Source organism: Lynx rufus, unplaced genomic scaffold, assembly GCF_022079265.1.
Source record: "Lynx rufus isolate CCGP_SWC_20201006 ecotype Redwood Valley unplaced genomic scaffold, mLynRuf1.p SCAF_7, whole genome shotgun sequence".
Taxonomy (NCBI): Eukaryota; Metazoa; Chordata; class Mammalia; order Carnivora; family Felidae; genus Lynx; species Lynx rufus.
Genome location: NW_025814889.1, coordinates 16,411,670 through 16,434,674, shown reverse-complemented (window position 1 = coordinate 16,434,674; position 23,005 = coordinate 16,411,670). Strand labels below are relative to the sequence as shown.

General features: G+C 40.3%; 1 protein-coding gene across 1 annotated transcript in view; it reads right to left on the bottom strand.

Moving 5' to 3' along the window:
- The window catches only part of TMEM236 (transmembrane protein 236), a 32,764-nt gene extending 10,804 nt beyond the window's left edge, over positions 1–21,960 (bottom strand). The window contains exons 1-3 of the mRNA XM_047065355.1: positions 21,704–21,960; positions 9,778–9,850; positions 5,959–6,100 (exon numbers count right to left, since the gene is read on the bottom strand). Of these exons, the coding sequence (XP_046921311.1) occupies positions 5,959–6,100; positions 9,778–9,850; positions 21,704–21,960 (472 nt within the window). The remainder of the gene's footprint in view (positions 1–5,958; positions 6,101–9,777; positions 9,851–21,703) is intronic.
- Between the last annotated feature and the right edge of the window lie 1,045 nt (positions 21,961–23,005).

The following is a 23,005-nucleotide window of genomic DNA, read 5'->3' as shown; positions in this document are numbered from 1 at the left end:
TGGACATTTTTAAAGTGCTCTATTAAGTCCTTTCTTCATGTTGGAAATGCCAGAAGAAACGGACAGAAATACAACAGAGGCAGGGGTCTAAAAGCTTTGCCAGATCAAGGGAAGAAATACACTGATTATCATTTCTGATTGATGGGGTGCGTGTAAATTAATGAGTTTATATCCTACAGAGAATCCAACTTCTTTTCTTTATGAAACACTTACATGTAAAAAAGTTTTGAGAAAATATTCAGTAAATATTTATACCACCTTGGAGTGAGAAAAATACTTTTAAAGCAAAACACCATAGACACACTCCATCTGGGAAATAGTGACAGAATGGAGTATGTCAAAATTAAAAATTTCCTATATCAAAAAATTAAAAGGCAAATAACTGAAATATATGCTACATTTCTGACAGACAAAATTTAATGGCCTTACTATTTACAGAACTCATGAACCAGGAGTAAAAACAACAACAAAAAAGAATAGACGCATCAACAGAAAAACAGATCAAGGACATAAATATATGAGTTTTAAAAATACAAACAGCCAAGAAATCCACGAGAAAATGCTCAACACAACTGCTATCTTAAGGAAATTATTAAAATAATAAGATACAGTTTTTTGCCTATAAAACTGGCAAAGATGAAAAGGGATAAATTATCCAAAGTTACAAGGTTGAGGAGAAACAGGTGTTTTCTTACACTGCTGTTTAGATGCTAAGCAGGGCATTCTTCAGAGGGGGTCGTTTGCTTGAAGGACACATATCAAAAGCCTTAAAGCTTGAATATACTTTGAGCCAGAAATTGTAACACCTAGGCATTTAGCCTAAAGAAGTAATTATCTAGGCTGCTGAGGTCCTGCGGCCCTTGGCCCAGGTGTCTGGGTATTAAGAACACTACACAGTAGGAACTGGGCCGGGGCCACCGCGAGCAGATTTATTTGAAAACCTTACGCTGCCAACATCGTACCTGGCACCTCTTACTGATGTGACAGTGGAAACCACCTCGTGCGCAGCGCTCTGATGTTTTCCGCCCAAATAGCCTGTCGATCTCACTTCTAGCAAGTCGTCTCTGTGCACATACCCCCAAGGCAGCCAAACCATCGTGCTACGCCCGTTTGTAAAATCCCCTATGAAGGACCCCCCTCTGTATTTGTCTGCATGTGCAGCCAGCCCACAATAGTCCCGTTTCTTCTGGCAAATGTCGTTGCCAAGGAGTCTGGGCATGTGCAGATGCTCAGGGTCTTCCGAGGACACTCTGTGGTCATCCAGTGACAGTTAACTCTCTCTGTCCCCGGCCTCTGCTTGGCCGGGCACCTCAGAGTGGCTTGTAACTCACATACACAGCACCGGGTCCCCCAGACACCGACCACCTGCACCAGCCATGCCTGTGCGCCCGTACATATGGCTCACCCCCACTGCTCGACTCAAACCACATCATCCTGCTCATTCTCACCACATCCTTCTCCTTTTTTTCTGCAACCCTTTTTACTTCTGAACAAGAGTCATATAACAGTCGTTAAAAACCAGGAAAAAAGAAAATCTAGTTGTCCAACAGGGTTAGTTAAAAACTCATGGCTAAATGAGTCACGGTTCATTAATATAACGGGATACTATTCAACTAATAAAAAATAATGATACCACCACATATTTTTAAGGAAAAAAGATACATAATAGGTTTCCTTGAGTCAAGCGTGCCCCTGATGATGGTATCAGCTATCAATCTGTAGTTTATAGAATCCTGGTGGATTTCCATTTTCTTCTTTTTTTGCTTATGCGTATTGGACGATCTTTTAAAATAAATATGTATTTGGGGGAAACAGAAAACGTTAGAAGTAAAACAATTTCAAACTGGAATATTAAAAAATGGATCTGGTTTTTCATACATGTTGGGCCTCAAAACCTGTGTGTGCCCCACCAGGTTGGGTTTGCTCTACCTGCACTGCTGTAATGTGGTGTATGTTAGCGTGTTGTGTAGCATTGTATCATATCTCCAAAACAGCAGCCGTCACAAGACCTTGGATGAGGGTGCACTTGGTCTCTGGGTAGGGCAGCATCATGATTCTCAGGGAGCCATGGGCTGGAGAAGTAGGGAATTGGCCACCTGAGTTACCGTACTGCCCTGTACCGAAAGCTACAGCTTATGAATCTAAATGAGGTCCGAGATTAATGGTTTTCAGACATTTAGCAGAAGAACCATTTTTTTTTTTTTCCCAAATGAAATCTGACACAAACCAATGCCGTGCCGATGTGGTTCAGGTAGGAAGTGGAGCACCAGTGACTCTGGTTAAGCTTCCCCTTTCTGCCCACGGACCCCTACAAATCTGCTCTGTAGGTTTCCAAAGTTTACTACTTGAGAAACAAACAGTGGCTGGTTTTAAGAAGGCAGCTTTCACCTCAACAATAGATTTTTCCATTCAGACTGTGAAATCCAACTGGTTATTTTTGCCCATTTATTACATGCAGTCCTGGGTTTCTTAAGGCCCAATCTTCCTTCTGTGTAGAAAGCTTTCTTCACCATATCTGCCTAAACTCCTACAAATCCCAGATATTCCCTTTAGTATTTTTCTGACCTCCGACACCTTAGATAAAATGAAATATTTCTTCACGTATAGCCCCATAGTACTTTAACTATGATACTCTATTCTACCACTTATAACATGGTGCTTGAGGCAGGCTTAGGCTGTTCAAGTGAGTCCCTACAGGTAGAACTGAAACTTTGCGTCCAACCATTGACTTGTTTGTGTGTCTGTTTGCATTCACGGGTTTTTATGGAGGTGAAGGAATCTGGGTGGGGGCAAAGGGAACCTAATAGTGACCATGATTTGGGGTTCAGACAATATAGGTTAAGACTGATGTAAGGAGAAACTAGGATATTCCCTGGGAGGCAAGTCATAGCAGGATGAAAAGTGTTTAGAACACAGAGTCAGGCAAGAGTGGTGGGAAAATAGCTGGCCAAGTTGTTTGTGTGTAAGAATGACGAATGGAAAAAAAGCAGGAGCGATGGAATATTCAGCAGTCTGGACCAATAAATGAGACCACAGGAGACTCACCTCAGTTCTGGGAGAGGGAACAATATGGAAGAGGAAGAAAGATGGGGGCCCAGTATTTCATTGGTTGGGACTGAGCTAACAAAATTCAAACAGAAATACCCACATACTAATATGAGCTGGGGACATTCAGGCGATACACTGTATTCTTACTATTTGTTCCCAAGACTGGGACTTGCCATTATTAGGTATGACATCTGCGAGACTGCCATGCCTCAGAGATCTAGGTACCAGAAAATATTCCCGTGTGAGGCGCAGGCTATGTGAAATAATGCATGGACATGTTCTGACATGGTCATCACTTGATACTGAGATATTTCAACTGGTACCAGAAAGTTAGTGGAAAGGACTCCTTGATCCCGTTAAGACTGCTTTAAGCATGAGCACCTTTTTTTTTAAATATAGAATAACTTGTATTTAAAATTTTAGTAAAGGAAAAGCTACACAAAGATCAAGCTTCTGTAGCTTGGAATTAAGGCGGATGGGATGGCACAAGGGGGTCCATAAATCCAAGCACTGCAGATTACCTTAGTTTCCTCTACTATAGGATCATGGCTGTTACAAGTTGACCGATGGGTATGCCTTTCAAACTCTCTGGACCGACCACAATATATTACCTTTCCCAACCTTTTCTAAAGGGAGCCAAATGTTTTTAAAGCTCGTTCACCACCCACCCCTACCCAACCTCTTGGATTCTAAAGTACCACATGCAACAATAGCATATTTTTAGCCTACTGGTTTATGTTCAGACTTATGTATTACAATTTACATGTTTATGACTTTATGTATTAAGTTCTAGAGGATAAATGATAACACTCAAAGCTCACATAATCCATTTTGTTAGTATGCATGTTTTAAAATGAGTAAAGGGGACTATTTGAGTTCAAAAGCTTGTACAAAAATTAAATGCATGTATAATTAATATTTGCAAAGGTGTTTTGAGTGAATGCTAGTTTTTTAAAGTGGGACTTTATTAAAGGGTAGAGCTATTCAACCAGACATTAGCCTGCTCAAGTTTGGGCAGTGAAGAGCTCAAGAAGGAGGCTCTTCAAATAAGAAAAAGCAATTGTATAAAATGTTCTCGGGTCTTATCTCCAAGACTGACTTTTTTGGGGTTTTCTTGTTTCAATGCTCAGTGTCATTGTCATTTCTGGATACAGAGAAAATTCTCCTTTAACAACCAAACTCATCACTTAAAATATAGCTTGTTCCAAAAAATGTAACGTACATTTTTAATTTTAATTTTTTATTTCAGAGATAGAGCGAGAGCAGGGGAGAAAAGCAGGGGGGGGGGAGAGAGAGAGAGAGAGAGAGAGAGAATCCCAAGTGGGCTTCACACTCAGCATGGAGCCCAATGCAGTGCTTGATCCCACCACCCTGGGATCATTACCTCAGCCAAACCAAGAGTAGGACTCTCAACCCACTGATCCCAGATGCCCTTACATGTACATTTTTTTAAAAAGAGAATGTTCATGGGGCGCCTGGGTGGCTCAGTCGGTTAAGCGTCCGACTTCGGCTCAGGTCACAATCTCGCGGTTCGTGAGTTCAAGCCCCGCGTCAGGCTCTGTGCTGACAGCTCAGAACCTGGAGCCTGTTTCAGATTCTGTGTCTCCCTCTCTCTCTCTGACCCTCCCCCGTTCATGCTCTGTCTCTCTCTGTCTCAAAAATAAATAAACGTTAAAAAAAAAAAAGAGAGAGAATGTTCACTAAGAACTTACACAGAATGTTCACATTAACATGGAAGGTTATTAACATGGAAGAATTTTTAAAAACAATCCATTTTCAAGATAGGTTTGCATTGAGAAGGTATCTAGAGAAGTAGCAAAGAAAGTGGCAATTCCCAAATCTCCTCAGTTTGAAATAAATACACTGGACTCTGGAGGGCAGATGTAACTTGAGGGTACCTTTTCCTCATTAGATGGCCACTAGCTGCCTGCCACCTTAGCTACCTTGTCACCTGTGTTATGTTAAACGTAACAACCATCGTCTCCCACCTAAGGACAAAGTGCAAAATATGAAGCTCAGAATCTCAGATTTCCTGGTGGCCTCCAACTCAGCTTTATTTTTCAATTTGAGGAGTAAGAGTGACCGAAGGGTGGTGGCTCATGACCCATAAGTGATTCTCTGGTCTTTTCCTTCCTGGAGGTAGGAATCATCTCTATTACTCTCCAGAATTCCCCTGTGACTCACTCGCTTTAACCCATCCACCCCACCAGGAAGTGATTCGACAAAACCTACCCATTTCACGTATAAAATCTTGGTCATCCAATAATGATAGCATACACATATTATAAATTAAGCACAGATACTATCACATGAAATTAAGTGAAAGTTGAAGAAATTTAAGACCAACTGAACAAAATATTCAATTAACAAAGTATCTTTTTTTTTTTTTTTTTAAGACCAACCTAATTTAGTTTTGACTGATCCCTTTGGAGGAATGTGGTATATCTTGGTTTTGGTAGTGTGATCTTTAGCTTTTTGACAATCTACAATTAAAGACACATAATTCTCTAGGACATAACTTCAGTAGTCACATTAATTTCTATCAAAGAGATCCAAAACTATATTTATTCATCTAAACTGAAAGGTTTTAAGAAGGTTTCTAAAAATCTAAATCTATAATAATTTACTTAGATTATTTTCTTGCTAGAGTAAACATTAAGGTTTTTCTTATTAAATATTTGCTAAGTTTATTAATTTATCAGTACTACCAAAATACAAATAAGAATAACTATTTAGCTATCAAAGTAGTTTTTAAAATAATTATATTTAGATATCTTCATTTCTAATCTTCTAACTGTAATGTTAGAGGTAAGAAAAGGTATCATTAAACATGTCAACAGATAACTGGGCGACAGAAAGGTAAACAGTATGTCAAACTTTTAAAAATATTACATTTAAAAGAATACTTACAATTTTGCCACCTTCTAAGAGAATATATCCTGAGTTTTTCAATAATATCCACCACAATCAAGGAAGTCAGAACCAGAGAAACTGGCAGGTCAGGTAAGGTATCAGGTAAGGTATCCGCAGAACCATTAATATTCTTTTGAACCTGTTTTCAGAAAACCATTTAGAAGCATTACTTCTTTTGTGCTGTCTTTGTTTAAAATTCTTTTAATAGTCTGGAAGCAACATTAAATTAATTACAAAGACATTTACTAAAAGACTAGAAGCTTGATTTCCAGCTTTTCAGGTAATCAATCCCATTAGCTGTTGAAGGATTTGTAAAGATGTAATAAAGATTCTTATCAATGGAAGAGCTTTCAGTTCAAGAGAGAGCTTGGTAAATACGCACCAAAATATAACAGCAGGCTCCTGGCAATGGTGAGATGGGCAATTTCTTCCAACCCTACTGCTAAGCAGAGCCTCTGAGAGTCCCTACATCAAAGAATTAGGGGGATAGATGTCGGAGTTCAGGGTCCTCCAAGAAGAGAGAGCCCAGGTTAACCCAACCAGGTTTTGGGAGACTTCCTTCATCTGATTATGGTATCTACATAAAAACTTATGGCAAGCATCATATTAGTGGTGATATGTTAAGAGTTTTTCCTCTGAGATCTGGAAGATGACGAAAGTGCCACCATGATCAATTCTATGCAACGCTGTACTAGAGGTCCTAGCCAGTGTAATGAGGCAAGAGAAAGAAATAAACACTGATCAATTCTATGCAACACTGTACTAGAGGTCCTAGCCAGTGTAATGAATCTAGAGAAAGAAATAAACACTGCAAGTATTGGAAAGAAAATAAATATATATCATTATTCATAGACTATATAATTGTATATGGGGAAAATCTCCATATGCAATAAAGGGAAAATGAGACTAAAAAAAAAATGATACTGCCAAAACAGAAGGCTTGAAATAGACCATGTATATATACAGAGTGATTTATAACAGAAGAAGCAGTACAGAGAAATGCGGGAAGACAGACTTTTTAATAAATAGTGCTCAGTGCATTGGATGCTATTTGGAGGTAAAAAACTGACTCCTTACTGCACAACATATACAAAAATTAGCTTCAGATGGATTGTGAATCTAAAAGAGAATGGCAGGGGCACCTCGGTGGCTCAGTTGGTTAAGTGCCCAACTTCAGCTCAGGTCATGATCTCATGGTTCATGGGTTCAAGCCCCACATCGGGCTCTCTGCTATCAACGCAGAGCCCGCTTCAGACCTTCTGTCCCCTTCTCTCTCTGCCCCTTCCCCGCTTGTGCTCTTGCTCTCTCTCTAAAATAAACATTTTTAAAAAATTAAAAAAAGAAAATGGTAAAACATATAGGCTTCAAAGTATAATATAGGGGAATAGCTTCAGGACTTTGAGGGTCAGATTTGCAGTATGACAAAATCTCTTCAAGTTGCCAAAATTACTATCCATGAAAAAAAAAAACACTGGTAAATTGGACTATTTTTAAATTAAGAACTCTTCACCCAAAATACCATTAAAATATTAAGTCACAAAGTATGAATATATTTGCAATATATAAAATCACAAAGGGCTTGAGATCTGAATATATTAAAAACTTCTGAATTGATTTTAAAAAGATAAGTAACACGATAGGGAAAAAATGGCAAGATGAAAAAAGTGCTCAATTTCATTAATTTTTTAGATGTTTATTTATTTATTTATAGGGCGGGGGGAGCGGGCATAGAGAGAGAATCCCAAGTAAGCTTCATGCTGTCAGCACAGAGCTCTTCGCGGGGCTTGATCTCACAAATTGTGAGATCACGACCTAAGCCGAGATCAAGAGCTTAACCAACTGAGCCACCCAGGTGCCCCTCAATTTCATTATATTGGGGAATGACAATTTAAAACTATAATGAGATTCAAGAATATATGCCCAACAGAATGGCTAAAAGACTAAGAATGTAAGGTAGCTAGAATATGCAGCAACGGGTATGCTCATTCTCTGCTAGCGTTAAGTCTAAATTAGTAGAATCTCTTTGGGAAACTGGCATTTTCTGCTACAGTTGAACCTTTGACTATCTATGTCCCATCAGTTATACTCCTGCACATTAACTGAAATTCTTGCATATGTGCATCAAGAGACATACTCAAAGATGTTCACAGCAGCATTATTTATAATAGCCAAAACCGGAAACAACTGAAGTGGGCATCAGAGGCGGAAGTGATAAATAAATTGTAACGTATTCATAAAATGAAATGAATGAATTCACTCCACAGAATGAAAACGATGGAATACCATTGTACACAAAAGCCTGAATGACCCACACTTGTGAAAAAAAGAAGCCAGACACATATTAGGTAGATAGAAGAGAGATAAATGACAGATATAGAGAGATAGAGAGATAGAAAGGTATATAATTTTATCTCCAATTATAAAAAATTCAAAACAGACAAACCAATCTATGGAATTAGAAGTTAAGATAGAAATCATTGCAAAAAACATAGGGGTGGCTTTTAGGGAACTAGCAAAGCTTTATTTTTTGACCCTGAGTAGTGTTTACACAGGGGATTGCTTTGTGGTATTACATTAATATTGTAGTTTTATGCACTTTCTGATTTGTGTGTCACACTTGAGTAAAAAATTAAACAAAAGAAGGAAAAAAGCAATAGCGGGTAAGGACGTAATAGAAAAGAATCAAAAAGGGCAATCATACTACAAATGTATCATCATTTTAGGATAATAGGTTTCCTTAAAAGGTTGTACGCTAGGTGGGGGTAAGGTTGTACACTGAAGTTTTAAAGGTCTTGGGAACCTCCTAAGTGCTTTACAGAGTCTTTTGGGAGGAGGGAGGAGATTAAAATATTCACATATTGCTGTGTGATGCAAAGCACATCTATAGAACCTTTCAAGGTTATTCTATACATTCACAGACTGTCCAAATGTAGCATCTAGGACACATTCTAACAATCATGTATTTCTCATGACGTCATACACTACCCAGGACTCCCTCCCCTCGTGACACCTATCATAGCTATTCTAATAGCCGACTGTTTTTCTCTCTACTATCAATAAGCAATTACTCAAGGCCAGAGACTCTCACATTTCCAGAGTGTTGTATCTCATTACCTAACACAGTGTCTGGCATGTGATATGCACTTAATAACTACTTACTTGACATATAGATAAAATATAAAGTACTTTAATTTTTTCACTTTGGAGACGTGAAAATTACATCTTTCACAGCATTGTGCAAATTAATAAGGTTAACAGGGCATTCTTCTTTGAACTTGTCAGATAATAAAATTCTCACAGCCTGAAAGTTCTGCCTCTAATATTACTGTCCTGTAGATGCCTATCAGAATCCTTTTGAAGCTGCATTTAGTCAAAACATAAAGTCAAGCTTATTTTCAAATAAATATCATGTGCAAATCCTTAGGCAATGGATATATTATTAAAGGTCTTAGAACGTGGGGGGTATTCCCTCTGGATATTGTTTAGAACTGAGGACACTCGAAAAACATTAGGTGAAAAGCGGCAAATGTGAATCTACTTTTAAATTCCTTGCTTTTTTATGATCTTGGAATAACGTTCTTCTCTTTCACACACACACATAGAAGATATTTTTTTTAATTGGTTGCTAGACCTTCTTTCACAATCACGGAGGGGGAAAAGTGATCTTAGTACTTTAAATATTCATATTGCAGCTTGGAAGAAGACTGGATAGAATAAACTTTAGGAAAAATTTTGGGCACACCGTTCTATAATATTCCGGTAATAGAGGAAATTTTAAAATCTCAAAATCTTGCAGAATAAAGAAAAAATCCATACCTCAGTCCCTGCAATAGAAAAGCTGAAGCTGGGAAGTGTGGTGAGTATAACACACATCATCATAACAGGTCTCCTAGCAAAGGACAAAAAATAAGCAAAAGCAATAATGTACAAGATCAACAGTTCCGGTTACATTTTGCTAATTTAGCAGTTCCTGTTCCATTCATCTCTCATTTTTCTAAGAAGCTACTACTTCCCCATTTCCATTTCCCAAATGTTTCAGTATGGCAAAGGGGAACACATGCAAAACCCAGAATATTTTCTAGAACAAAGGTTCACCACCTTTGTTCCAGAAAAAAATAACTAGCCAGCCATGGACTTCCAAGAGCATCACCGTGCAAGACAAATGACATTCAACATTTCCATAATTCCATAACTGGAATCCTGCCAAAAAGTTTCAGCTCTGGTGACCAACTGAAAAAAAGAATGTGACTTTTTTTTTTCTCCATGTTTGTTTATTTACTTTGAGGGGAGGAGGGGCAGAGAGGGAATCCCAAGCAGGCTCCAGGCTCAGTGCCACACCCAACACTGGGCTCTATCCCACGACTGCAAGATCAGGACCTGAGCCGATATCAAGAGTTGGATGCTGAACCAACTGAGCCACCCAGGCACCCCAAGAGCATGCCTTTCTTAAGTTATATTATACCCTATCATAACATTGATTTTTTTTTTAAAGAAGACATTTAGAGATGTTGTACCAAGAATGCCTTCATTTAAAAAAAAATTTAATGTTTATTTACTTTTGAGAGAGAGAGAGAGAGACAGAGTGTGAGCGGCAGAGAGAGAGGGAGACACAGAATCTGCAGCAGGCTCCAGGCTCTGAGCTGTCAGCACAGAGCCTGACGTGGGGCTCAAACTCATGAACTGCGAGATCATGACCTGAGCTGAAGTCGGACGCTTAACTGACTGAGCCACCTAGGCACCCCACCAAGAAATGATTTCAAATGAAAACATGTGGATATTTCTTACTTGAACTAAAAAAAAATCATGTGATATATATGTATATATACATATATATCACATGTGATATATATGTATATATACATATATATCACATGATTTTTCACACTGGTTTTTGGACCATTGGTTTTTTTCACAGTGGTTTTTGGACCACTTCTTAAAACCTTCATGAACAATTAATCAAATAGTTATTGAGATATAATACATATATAATACTCTATCTTATGACAGAAAGAATTAAAATGCTCACTTAGCATTATTAATTGATAGGAAGACAAAAGATGCTCAAAGCTTTCCTATGATGAAATATTTACATTTCCGTTCCTTAAATACACATTTTACTAATTACACTTATATGATAATGTGTTTCGAAGTACAAAAAGTGCTGAACTCTTTCAAATAACGATTTCTCCTTGGTCCTGCCATGCTTCTGTCAATCCCATCCTTGTCTTAGATGTTCTAGGTATAGACATAAGTTAGAGGGCAGGATAGACCCGTCTCCTAGCCAGACTCAGTACGACCTGCTAAAACCAGAGGTGCAATGGGGTTTTTGAGAGGTAGCTTTGCCTCCTTTTCTGAGCCCAGATCCAGGTTCCTGCAGCACCTGGCTCTGGCTGGAGCCTTCATGGAACCCTCTTCTTCTCAGCTTGTGCTCTAAAAGGTGAGAGTGCCCCAGGGATTACTCCTGCACCTCCTCTTTATGCCTAATTGTCTCAAGCAATCCCATGGCTTTAATTTTATTTTAATGTTTATTTTTATTTGAGAGAGAGAGAGAGTGAGTGGGGAAGGGGCAGAGAGAGAGAGAGGGTGACACACAATGCAAAGCAGGCTCCAGGCTCTGAGCCATCAGCACAGAGCCCAACACAGGGCTTGAACTCATGAACTGTGAGATCATGACCTGAGCCGAAATCTGACACTTAACTGACTGAGCCACCCAGGCGCCCCTCCCATGGCTCTAAATATCAAGCACTTACCCAGGACTTCCATATATATATATATATAGACATAGATATAGACATAGACATTTTTTTTTTTCTGAGCTCTGGGCTTGTATGCCCAACTCTGGCACCTCCACTTGGGTGGCTAATGGGCAACCCAGATTTAACATGCCTGAACAAAGACCCCACATCCCTGTTCCAATCATCAAATGCTCTCTGGTTTACTGCAAGTAGAATTACTGAAAGTACGTGTCACATCCATTCTTCGCTAACATCATAGTTCATTTACCATCATGTCTCATCTCCAAGAACTTCCTATCCAGTTTCCTGTTAATATTTCTATTCTTGCCTAGCAACGTTTTCTCCATAGAGCCAACTGTTATATTTTTAAAAAGTAAAACACATCTTATCACTGCCCTGCTCAAAAATCTCCAATGATAAGGGGTGGGGTGAATGAGGAGTTAGTGTTGAGTGGAGACAAGAATGAAGACGAAAAGGTTCTGTGGACGGATGGTGGTGATGGCACAACAGTGTGAATGAGTTTAATGTCACTGATACGTACACTTAAAAGGTTAAGTCGGTATATTGTGCTACATGTATTTCACACAAAATACACACATCTGTGCATCTTACATATTTTTTAAAAATCTCCAGTGGGTAAGCAATGTAACTGGAACAAATTTGAAACCTATTACCCGAGCCTACATGTTCTACATGACGTGGTTTCTCTTCTTTCTCCTAGTCTCTTTCTCACTTAGAATGACTTTCCTCTCCCTGGAAACCCACTTAACTCCAGCCATACTGGCTTTCTGGTTGTGTCATGATCACATCAAGCTTGCCTCATCTTCAAGTTGTACACTGTCTACACCTTCTGCCAGATGCCCCCCATTCCTGGATCTTCCATGTTGGAGCCCTGTTGTCATTCCAAATTATATATATCTGCGGCCTTATGACTACCTGAAGTTCTGCTGATTATTTCTTGTTTATCGTTTCACACATTCCTCTTTGCTGATCCTCAAAGTAAGCTCCGTGGAGGCAGGAAATTTATCTGAATGGTTTCACTACATTATCTCCACTAGCTAAAACCATGTTTTTTGAGCCTTTTTTTGTGCAGTGAAACTTCTGAGAATCTGGTAAATCCTATGGACCTTTTTCAAAACAGATTTCTTTTAAAACAAAAACAGAGCAATTATGTTGAAATACGGTATTCCAAATTCTTTTAAAAATTTTATACAGGAATATATGTGCTCATCTATGAACACGTTGTCTCCTTATTTTCTTTGGAACGCTCAAGAGCTAGTGGAAACTGAAATCATTCATAATGTCAAGGTAGCGAAGATCATTAGCCATATTAAGAAGTATCTGCAACAATTGTAATGTGGTATGAAAAGATCTAACATATATGATATGAAAAGATCTACTTAATGAAGTTATTAGGTTCTGGTACTTGTAGTGTGCTTTGTTACCAACATGTAAAATGGAAAGAAATGCTAGTTTTCAGTTAGAGGCTACAGGGAAAATGAAGATGCAACCTGTTTCTAATCCAAGTTCTGCATCTTATGTATCCAGAAATAATGATAATCTGTATTTTAATATATTGACTTACTGCTAACATAGCTTTATTATAATTTATTAATAAGTGTTGTGGGTTAAATTATGTTCCTCCCCAAAGATTATGTTCAAGTTTCAACTCCTGGTACCTTACAGTGTAACCTTATCTGGAAATACGGTCTTTCCAGAGCTAGTAAGTTAAAATGAGGTCATTAAGGTGGGCCCTAATCCAACACGACTGGTGTCCTTATTAAAAGGGAAAATCTGGAGAATGTACAGAGGGAGGATTATGTGAAGAAACGCAGGAAGACACCATGTGACGATGAAGGCAGAGATCAATCAGGGTGACGCATCTGTAAGCCAAGGAATGCCAGGGTGCCGGTGAACCACCAGCCCTCAGAAGGAACCAACGGACACTTTGATCTCAAGACGACTAGCCTCCAGAACAGGGACACAACACATTTGTCACCCAGTACTTTGTTATGGCTGTGCTACAAAACTAACACAGAGTTTGCTCTACAGGTAGGGGGTACTACTGGTAACAAATACCTAAAAATGTGGAAGTGGCTTTGGAACAGGGTAATGGGTAATCTGGAAGAGTCTGAAGACACATGATAGAAACAGGCTGGACTGCCTAGAAGAGACTGTTAGAAAAATATGGGCATTACAGGAGATTCTGGTGAAGGCTAGGAGAGAAAAAGAGGAGAGATGTAGAAAAGCCTCTAACAATCTTAGAGAATACGCACATTGTCCCAAACAGAAATGCTACAAACGTGAATGTTCAAGGTGTTTCTGGTGAAGTCTCAGGCAGAAAGGAGGACCATGTTGTTGGCAACTGGAGGAAAGGTGATCCTTTCTAGAAAGTGGCAGAGGGGCGCCTGGGTGGCTCAGTCGGTTGAGCGGCCGGCTTCGGCTCAGGTCATGATCTCGCGGTCCGTGAGTTCGAGCCCCGCGTTGGGCTCTGTGCTGACAGCTCAGAGCTTGGAGCCTGTTTCAGATTCTGTGTCTCCCTCTCTCTCTGACCTTCCCCCGTTCATGCTCTGTCTCTCTCTGTCTCAAAAATAAATAAACGTTAAAAAAAATTAAAAAAAAAAAAGAAAGTGGCAGAACCTTGGCTGAACTGTATTCTGCTGGGTAGAAAATAGAACCCACAGTCGACGAACTCAGATATTTAGCTGAGATTTCTAAGCAAAACACTGAAGGCACTGCTGATGATAGCAAAATACAAGAGGAGAGGAATAAATTGACGAAGGAATTGTTAGGCAAAAAGGAACCAGAACTTAGTAAAATATAAGAGGAGAGAGAGAGATAAATTGAAGAAGGAATCGTTAAGCAAAAAGGAACCAGAACTTGAAGATTTGGATATTCCTCAGTCTATCCATATTGTAGAAAATGAAAGGGTGTGTTCTAGAGAGGATACTAAGGGTGTGCCTTGTGAACCCAATCACCTATCTCAGCAGAAATATTGGCACTGCCAGCTTGGACTAACGGGGGACAGAGATGGGACAAAAGGAAGGAAGGCTGTTAGACTTCTGGGATGCAACAGGCAGGAAATGGGCTGGTGGAGCTACTTGGCTGTGAATGTGTATTATCCTCTGAGATGGCTCTAGGGGCCTGAGAGGCTCCACTGCAGGCCCAGAGGCTCCCTCCTTAGACCCAGAGGCCAGGGAAGGAAAGGCTCTCCCATCCTGAGGGCAGAAAGTCCAGCCACAGAGGATTATTGTCAAGCCTTACAATTTAGTGACATTTGCCCCGCTAGGTTTCAGTGAATCTATTCTGCATGTGGGAAGAACATGAATTTGGGGGAGGGCCAGAGGGCAGACTGTCACAGGTTGAATTACGTTCCCCTAAAAGAGACATGTTGAAGTCCCAACCTCCTAGTACCTCAGAATGGGACTGTATTTGGAAATAGTGTTTCCAGAGGCAATAAGTTAACAATCAGGGTGGGCCCTAATGCAACAGGACTGGTGTCCTTATGAAAAGGGAAAATTGGGAGACAGATACGCACAGAGGAAAGACTATGTGAGGAGATACAGGGAGGAACACTATGCGACGATGAAGGTAGACATCAGGGTGACGCGTCTATGAGCTAAAGAATGCTAAAGAGTGCCAGCGAACGACCAGAAGCTGGGAGAGAGGCCTGGGACGGATTCTCCCAACAGCCCTCGAAGGAACCAACCAACACCGTGATCTCAGATTTCTAACGTCCACAAGTGAGAGATAATACATGTCTATCATTTAAGCCCCCACGTTTGTGGTAGTTTGCAACAGCAATCCTAGGAAATCTATACAATGAAATTTATGCTGGAAATGCCACAGACACATCTTTGAAGGGGGACTCACGCTAAGGCTAGTGCAAGGCTTCAATGAGAGCACAACACGGCTGAGGAGAAGGACCTGTAGACATGGTGTAAGTCCGGATGGAAGATGAGTTAGAGCACTACAGAGCTCTGTGCATGTCTGTAGTAAAGCATCAGGAAGAAGGTCTCCCCCAGGAGTAGGCCCACGAAGAAAGACCTGAGTTCAAGCCACGGTGAGTTAAAGGTTCCTATTTGTGCAGCAAGAATTCTGACCATGAGATTTCTCACAGGGAAAGCACAGGGAACGGAATGCATCAGATAATAACTTGGGAAACCACTCTGCTCAGAAACCCCTAAACATTCTCGATCACCTAGCTCTTCAAGTCAAGGCTTCCTTCCTTGTCTTTCAAGGCTTCCCACCATCCTCCATTAACTTCCCAACAAAAAACACTAACCCCAGTGAGCTCATGCAACAAGCCAAGTTCTGCATTCATCCATTCACCCACTCATCCAAGCCCTTGTTAAATGTGTGAACTACACTCAGTTGTAAGGACAGAAAGACACGTAAGGCACAGTCTGGCTTTATGGCACTTACAGGCTCAGGAAGTTGCCTAAGCACAAGATGAGGTAACCGTGTGACAAGAGCAAGTTTTTCTAGGAGTTTTAGTCTCAGTTATGAGACTCAGTTATGAAAGTGACACTGTTGCAGTTGAAGTCAATACCTCACACCAATAGCTGCATCAACAGGACAGCTGGGTATCAATGAGATCATGGCTGGACACTAACAAGCCAGTCATCATCCCAAGGAAATATCCAAAAGGGAAAAAGGTCCAGAAATGACAGGACAAGAATACCTGATAAAGCCTGGACACTGGAGAAGACGTCACAGACTGCCATGGGATGTAGTTGAGATGTGTATACTTTTAAACATTTGAAAAACGTTCATATAGACACAGTGAGCTCAGGAAAGTCACCTCTGGAGACACGGTTTTGGGACTGATCATCATATAAGTGGCATTTTATATTATGAGCCAATGAGAGTACTTGCAAAGCAATAAAAAGGGAAAAATGGGGCAGGGGGAAATGGATAGAGCTTCTGGCCATGGCCAAATTCACTGGCATATAAAGGGAGGGCAGGGGCGCCTGGGTGGCTCAGTCAGTTAAGCTTCAGACTTCGTCTCAGGTCATGATCTCATGGTTTGTGGGTTCCAGCCCTGCGTCAGGCTCTGTGCTGACAGCTCAGAGCCTGGAGGCTGCTTCTGATTCTGTGCCTCCCTCTCTCTCTGCCCCTCCCCTACTCGCACTCTGTCTCTCAAAAATAAATAAACATTAAAAAATTTTTTAAAAAAATTTAAATAAGAGGTCCATTGTCTACCCGCATTGTAAGAAAGAGTGTCGTAGAACTCTCAGGTGCCTTTGAGCTTTAGGATTCTATGGTATAATGCCAATACCATTGTACAAGCAAGGGGAAGAGTCGATTTTTAAAGGGCAGGACTGATGTGCAGAAAACATTTTTCATGAAGATTTTTACTCTGTCAAGGACTGCAAAGGAAGGGGGATGGGGAAAAGAAGCAAAGGATAAGACACCAGCTGGTGAAGGCTACCAGAGCCCCAGCATCAGTGAAGAAAATGTTCTTCATGCTTCCCTGAACAAAACCGTCAGGACAACTGATGTGACATCGGACTTGAATGTATGAAAACGTGGGGAACCATGGCCATGTATGATGGCCCTGGAAGTTAGTGCCTCACTGGGGTGAAGAAAACAGTCAAGGAGAACACAGAGGTGATGCCAGAGACACGAAAGAGGGAGAATTAATGGAATTTGGTGACTTATTGCACAAAGTGGGAGAGAAAAGCACGTGTAAATATACTCTTTCTGATTTACTGGATACGGTGGGGCAAGGAAGAAAAAGCCTGTCGTCAAGTATCGGAAAATCACTGCTACTGAGTAGTTAAGGAGAGGAGAGTCCACTGGGAGACACGGGAGTGCTGTTAAGCGCCCGTGTTTAGTTCACGGTGATTAACGGATGACCTTCCCGGGACTGAAAAGGGCAAGCTCTACTTCCTTCAGTTTATCCAGCCCGTCCGGCAGTGCCCAGATGTTATTCGTGCTGTGCACATGCCCTGTGTGTGCCACTGTGGATCAGTAAGGTGTTCAAGAGACCAGGCTGTGGAGACAGACCCCCCTGAAGTCAGCGTGGGCTCCACGGCTCACTGGCTGTGTGGCTGTGTAACTTCGGCGCCTCAGTTCCCTCATTTGTAAGATGGGCACTGTAAGTCTTCTTACCCATAAAGGTTAGAGAATTAACTAAAATAATACAGGCAATGTGTTTACACCCATGCTTGGTACATAGCAGCTGTTCAACAAAGACTTGCTTTTATTTTACTGCAACTACAACAGCTACTACTGTTACTACCACTGTCTTAAACGAATCGACAGCAAATTCTGTCTAAGAGATTAAGGACTTAAGCAAGGCAAAATGCAGTCCAAAATGTTGGGGTCTTTCCAAGGGGGCACTGCCCAGAATTCCTGACATGTCACGATCTAAAGTAATTATACGCTGAAAGACTTGAGAGAATTCCTGAAACGCAGCCCAGGGTCCCAAGGCATTCTGAGAATCCCCACAAATTCTCCCTCATTATCCTATCCCCTGGGACCCTCCTTCACTGATATCTTCCCCAGTTGCAGGCTAGCCCTATAGTTCAATGGTTTCGCATGTTCACTAACACCCCAGGAAAGGATTTCTCTCATTTACTGGGATATACAATTTGGTGTGTTTGTAAATAGCTTTTCCTCATTCCTCAAATCATCTCCCTAGCCTATTACGAATTAGGACAGGCATCCCTGAAAAGAAACAATCATTCTAAAGAGAATGAGGAAGTGTCCCACAAAAGTAAAGAGCACTGGATTAAAGTTCAGACTCTACTGTTGATTTAGTGTGTATGTCTTAAGCTCTCTGACATTGTTTCCTTCCTTACAAAATAGGAATTATATCCCTTGGTCAACCTCGTAACCCTGGTGTGCAGGTCAAGTGAAAAAATAAAACATAAAAGCACTGTATATATGCCAAATACTTTTTAAGATATTTGTTGATATCACGCTATTGGCCTTCATTTTTCTCGAAGGATAAAAGAGACCTCCAAGATTTTCTAAGTTCAAAGAGTATCACTGATGGCATATAATTTTCTTCAGTTTAATCAGTTTTATCATCAGTTCTACTATTTCTCATTCGGAGGATTAAACAAGATCATGTTTTAAATGGAAATACTAAATTCAGCCTGAGGTAATAACAATAATATGCACTGAATCCTTCCCATGTGCCAGGTATTATGCATGGAACTTTATCTGCATAATCTTATTCCGTTTCTTAAAACAGCACTCAGGTGAAAAACCGAGGTTGTCCCCATTTTGCTCACGAGACAATTAAAATTCAAAGAACTTAAATAACTCATACAAGTCCTCGCAGTCAATGTCAAAGCTGGGATTTGAACTCAGGTCTGCACCTCTTAGCTGTGTGGCCAGGACATACACTCTACTAGCTGGATAACTCATTCTCTCCTAAATACCAGATTCATGGGGCTAACAATGCCCACAGGAACCTACAGTAAGAGACAACAATATGACAGCGCTCATGAATGAGGCTATGAGGAAATAATTTCACAGTTTCATGGAAATTACAGATAACCTATAGTGTATCTATTTAGAACACCTGGGGCCAGCCACACCTGCAAAGGAAAATGAAAGGCCAGAAGAGTGTTTCCCTGAAGAATTCACTGAAAGATGTAATTGGGACAGCCCAGGACATGTTAGCCCAAGGGGGACACGTGAACCAGATTTATAAAGCAGAACGTGCACTGGAAAGATATAGAAATAAATGAAGGACCACACTGCCTTCCTTACTCTCAAATGCCTCCAGTAGATTCGGACCTTGTCACTCAAAGAGGCAGTTTAGGACAGTGGCTGAAATACCAAATATGGAGTCAGAAGGACAGAGGTCCAAAGTCTCGTCCTCTCACTCACTAGTTATTGACCAGGGAAGTTGCATAACCCTTCTCTGATAATAAGTTTCCCCTTGGGAATAATAATGATAAAGTCATGAAAATAACTCCCTCACAAGATGGTATAGAAGGAAATGAAATTCACATATAAATCTCTAAGCACATACGTGATCAGTAAAGAAGCAGTTATAACTTGATGATGATGATGATGGTAATAACTGATATGGAAGGTTTGCTGCCTGAATGATATTCAGAACCTAGGATCCCAGAGGTCTGAGTCAATGGCAAAAAAAAAAAAAAAAAAAAAAAGAATCAAGGAGTGCCTTCCGGGGCTGGAGTAAACTAATAGAAAGCCACTGGTCATTTGGGTGTTCCATTCTTCCCTCAAAACTCCCAGCCCAGCCAGGAGTCCTGGACAGTCAAAGCAACTCCAAGGTGATATGAGGAGTGGAGGGCCCAGCTGAGCTCCAATTCCACTTGACAGATATCCTGAGGATTCGGGTCAAGGTTTGGAAAATCCTTAAACTGCACCGATAAACGCAGTGTAAACCAAATGGTTTACTTCCGGAAACCCTTCAAGATCTTTGCCCTCAGGGAACTGAAAGTCCCCCGGCAAGTGTCATGGAGCCACATCCTAAATCAACACCTAAAGGACCTCTTGAACTCCACACTTCGGCTCTCCAGGTCTGCATCCTCCCGACAGTATTTCTAGCTAGATTTCTGTATCTACTATTTTTACATTTCTGCCCTTGTTAAAATCTCTGCTGCTTGCTTTTCAAGTGGGTTGATGTTGTTGGACTTTAAAATAAAAGATCAGCCTGAAAGAAGGGTTAACTTATCAAAGAAAACTAAGAAATCTTAGATGAGTAGAAATCCGATCTAAAGTTCTAAAAGGGGAATGCCTGGGTGGCTTAGTCAGTTAAGCATCTGACTCTCGATTTTGGCTCAGGTCATGATCGCAGAGTTCTTGAGTTCGAGCCCCACATGGGGCTCTGTGCTGTCAGTGCAGAGCCTGCTTGGGATATTCTCTCTTCCTCTCTCTCTCTCTGCCTTCCCCCCACTTGTGCTCTCCCCCCACTCTCTCTAAATAAATAAATAAACTTAAAAAAATAGTGGCATCTGGGTGGCTCAGTCAGTTAAGCATCTGACTTCAGCTTAGGTCATGATCTTACAGTTTGTGAGTTCGAGCCCCACTTTAGGCTCTGTGCTGACAGCTCAGAGCCTGGAGCCTGCTTCGGATTCTGTGTTTGCCTCTCTCTCACTCTCACTCTGTCTCTCCCTCTCTCAAAAATAAATAAACACTAAATTAAAAAAAAATTTTTAATAAATAAAGATCTGAAAGGAAAAATATCTTAGTATCTGAAATAATTTGTACTCAATACAGGCGATACAACATTAGCTAAACTGTTAAGTTAAAGCAACATTAGATCTTAATTTATTTAAAATATTTCTGTATTATTATTGAAATAGTCCCCCCACCACCACCAAGGTAAAAAAAATTTACTAACATAGTAAAGTATTATTTTTAAAAATCTAAACGAAGGAACTGGGTGCTATATGTAAGCAATGAACCATGGGAATCTACCCCCAAAACTAAGAGCACACTTTACATACTGTATGTTAGTCAATTTGATGATAAATTATATTTAAAATAATAATAACAATAAAAAATCTATGCAAAGGAACCAGTTAAAAATCTCAGTTGGCTAAAGGCCAAAGGATGCTTCAGACCCGAAAAACAATGCAATTAGACATTTCAAAATAGACATTACTTTGTTTCCTAAAGTAATGTAAATGTTTGTAAAAGTAAAATTCCATATTATCATTCTATAATTAAGATTTCTATAAATTAGCTGTGATAACTTTATGCAATTTAGTGAACAAAGGAATTAGGGCCAACATACAGTACTCAGGGTATCATAGACTCATGCTAACTACGAACTTATGAATACATGTAATTTGTTGCTAACAGGCAGTAAAAAAGGCCCCTATAAAAATATAGAAGATACCATAATAGCAATACAATTATAGAAATGGTGACAATGACTTCTCATTAATCATAATGTGCATATACATTATGTACATTTGTGCTATGCTAACATCCCTACCTGTAGCACCTGAGAAATTCTCTATGAAAGCATCACAGAGATTCCTTGCTTTAAGAATCCTTTTACTTACCATCCTTTAATTTTTTTGGAAAAGGCATGCTTCCTGTATAAGAGAACTTTTATGGGAACCCAAATCAGCAGAGTCACTGAAGCCACATAGGCAATCGAACAGGAAACAATCAGCCAATAATGTGTTTTCTCAGGGCTCCCCGTCGTTGTTTGATAGGTGGTGGCAAACTGTTCCACAATCACAAGCGTGGGAATGGAGAAAGCAGCAAACTCGAAAAGCTCAAAAACCAGGAGCTTGATCAGTTTTCCAGAAACCATCCTGAGGAAGGGCAAGCTGCTGAAGATCAAACACTCCCCCTTTGATGGCCAGCAGCATATGGACACAGATACTCAACTACGATTAAGTTCCTTGTACCGAAATCACCAACCGGTGACTTTTTATTCTTTTATTGACCCTCATATGGTTCAATGATCTTCCAGCTTAACAAGCGAGGTCTCTTAAAGAAACAGAACAGTTGTGGAAATGACCACTTAATGTGTTTGCACAGCCATTATTCAGGGTCAAATGAACTTCTGAATATGTTTTCGGGGCACTGGTAAAAAAGCAAGTCTTTGTAGCTTTGATTGCTAATTTAAGCACAGAGAAAAATTTATGCAATATTTAAACACCTGTTAAGTACAACCACCGGAATCACCTAATTTTAGACTTAAAGGAGAAGAAGAGCTGTAATCCAATCCCCTATTTTTATATCTAAGCAAATCCAGGCAAAAAGAGATACCCCAAACCTGTGTCTTCATCGTAGAAGACTACCCCTCGCTTTCCTTCAAAGTGCTTTGAGAAGGGAGTTTGGATTCACATTGCCAACCTCCTAACCACACTTCTTCCTGGTACTTGAACTATTGATTCTTGCATATAAATTGCCACCGTGGCACAGGTTAACATTCTTATTTTGCTGGTCAGGAAACGAACACGGTGATGTTAGTTCATCATTAGTTGTTATCAGGATTAACATATTAACAGCAGCCTATATCGAGTCCAAAAGCATATCAAATATTTAAAAGGCAACAATCATCTCCATGAATATCCTTCCTTCCAAAACTTTTGAGCTCCTATGACGAGCACTTTGCTTTTGTTAGGTGCTGGGGTGTGAAGGTAGGTGAAGGACAGTAGGTTTCTGCCCTAAAAATGCTCACAGCCCAGTGGAGAAAAGAAACCCGTGAACAACCAAAATAACTGAGGTCAGAAGTATAACGTAAATGCTATGGTAACTTAACGCAGAGAACTTCCTCTTCGGGCTGTGTGAAGGGGAGGGAAAGAGAAGGACGAGGAGGCAGGTTTTGGGGCATCAGTGACATTCCAGAT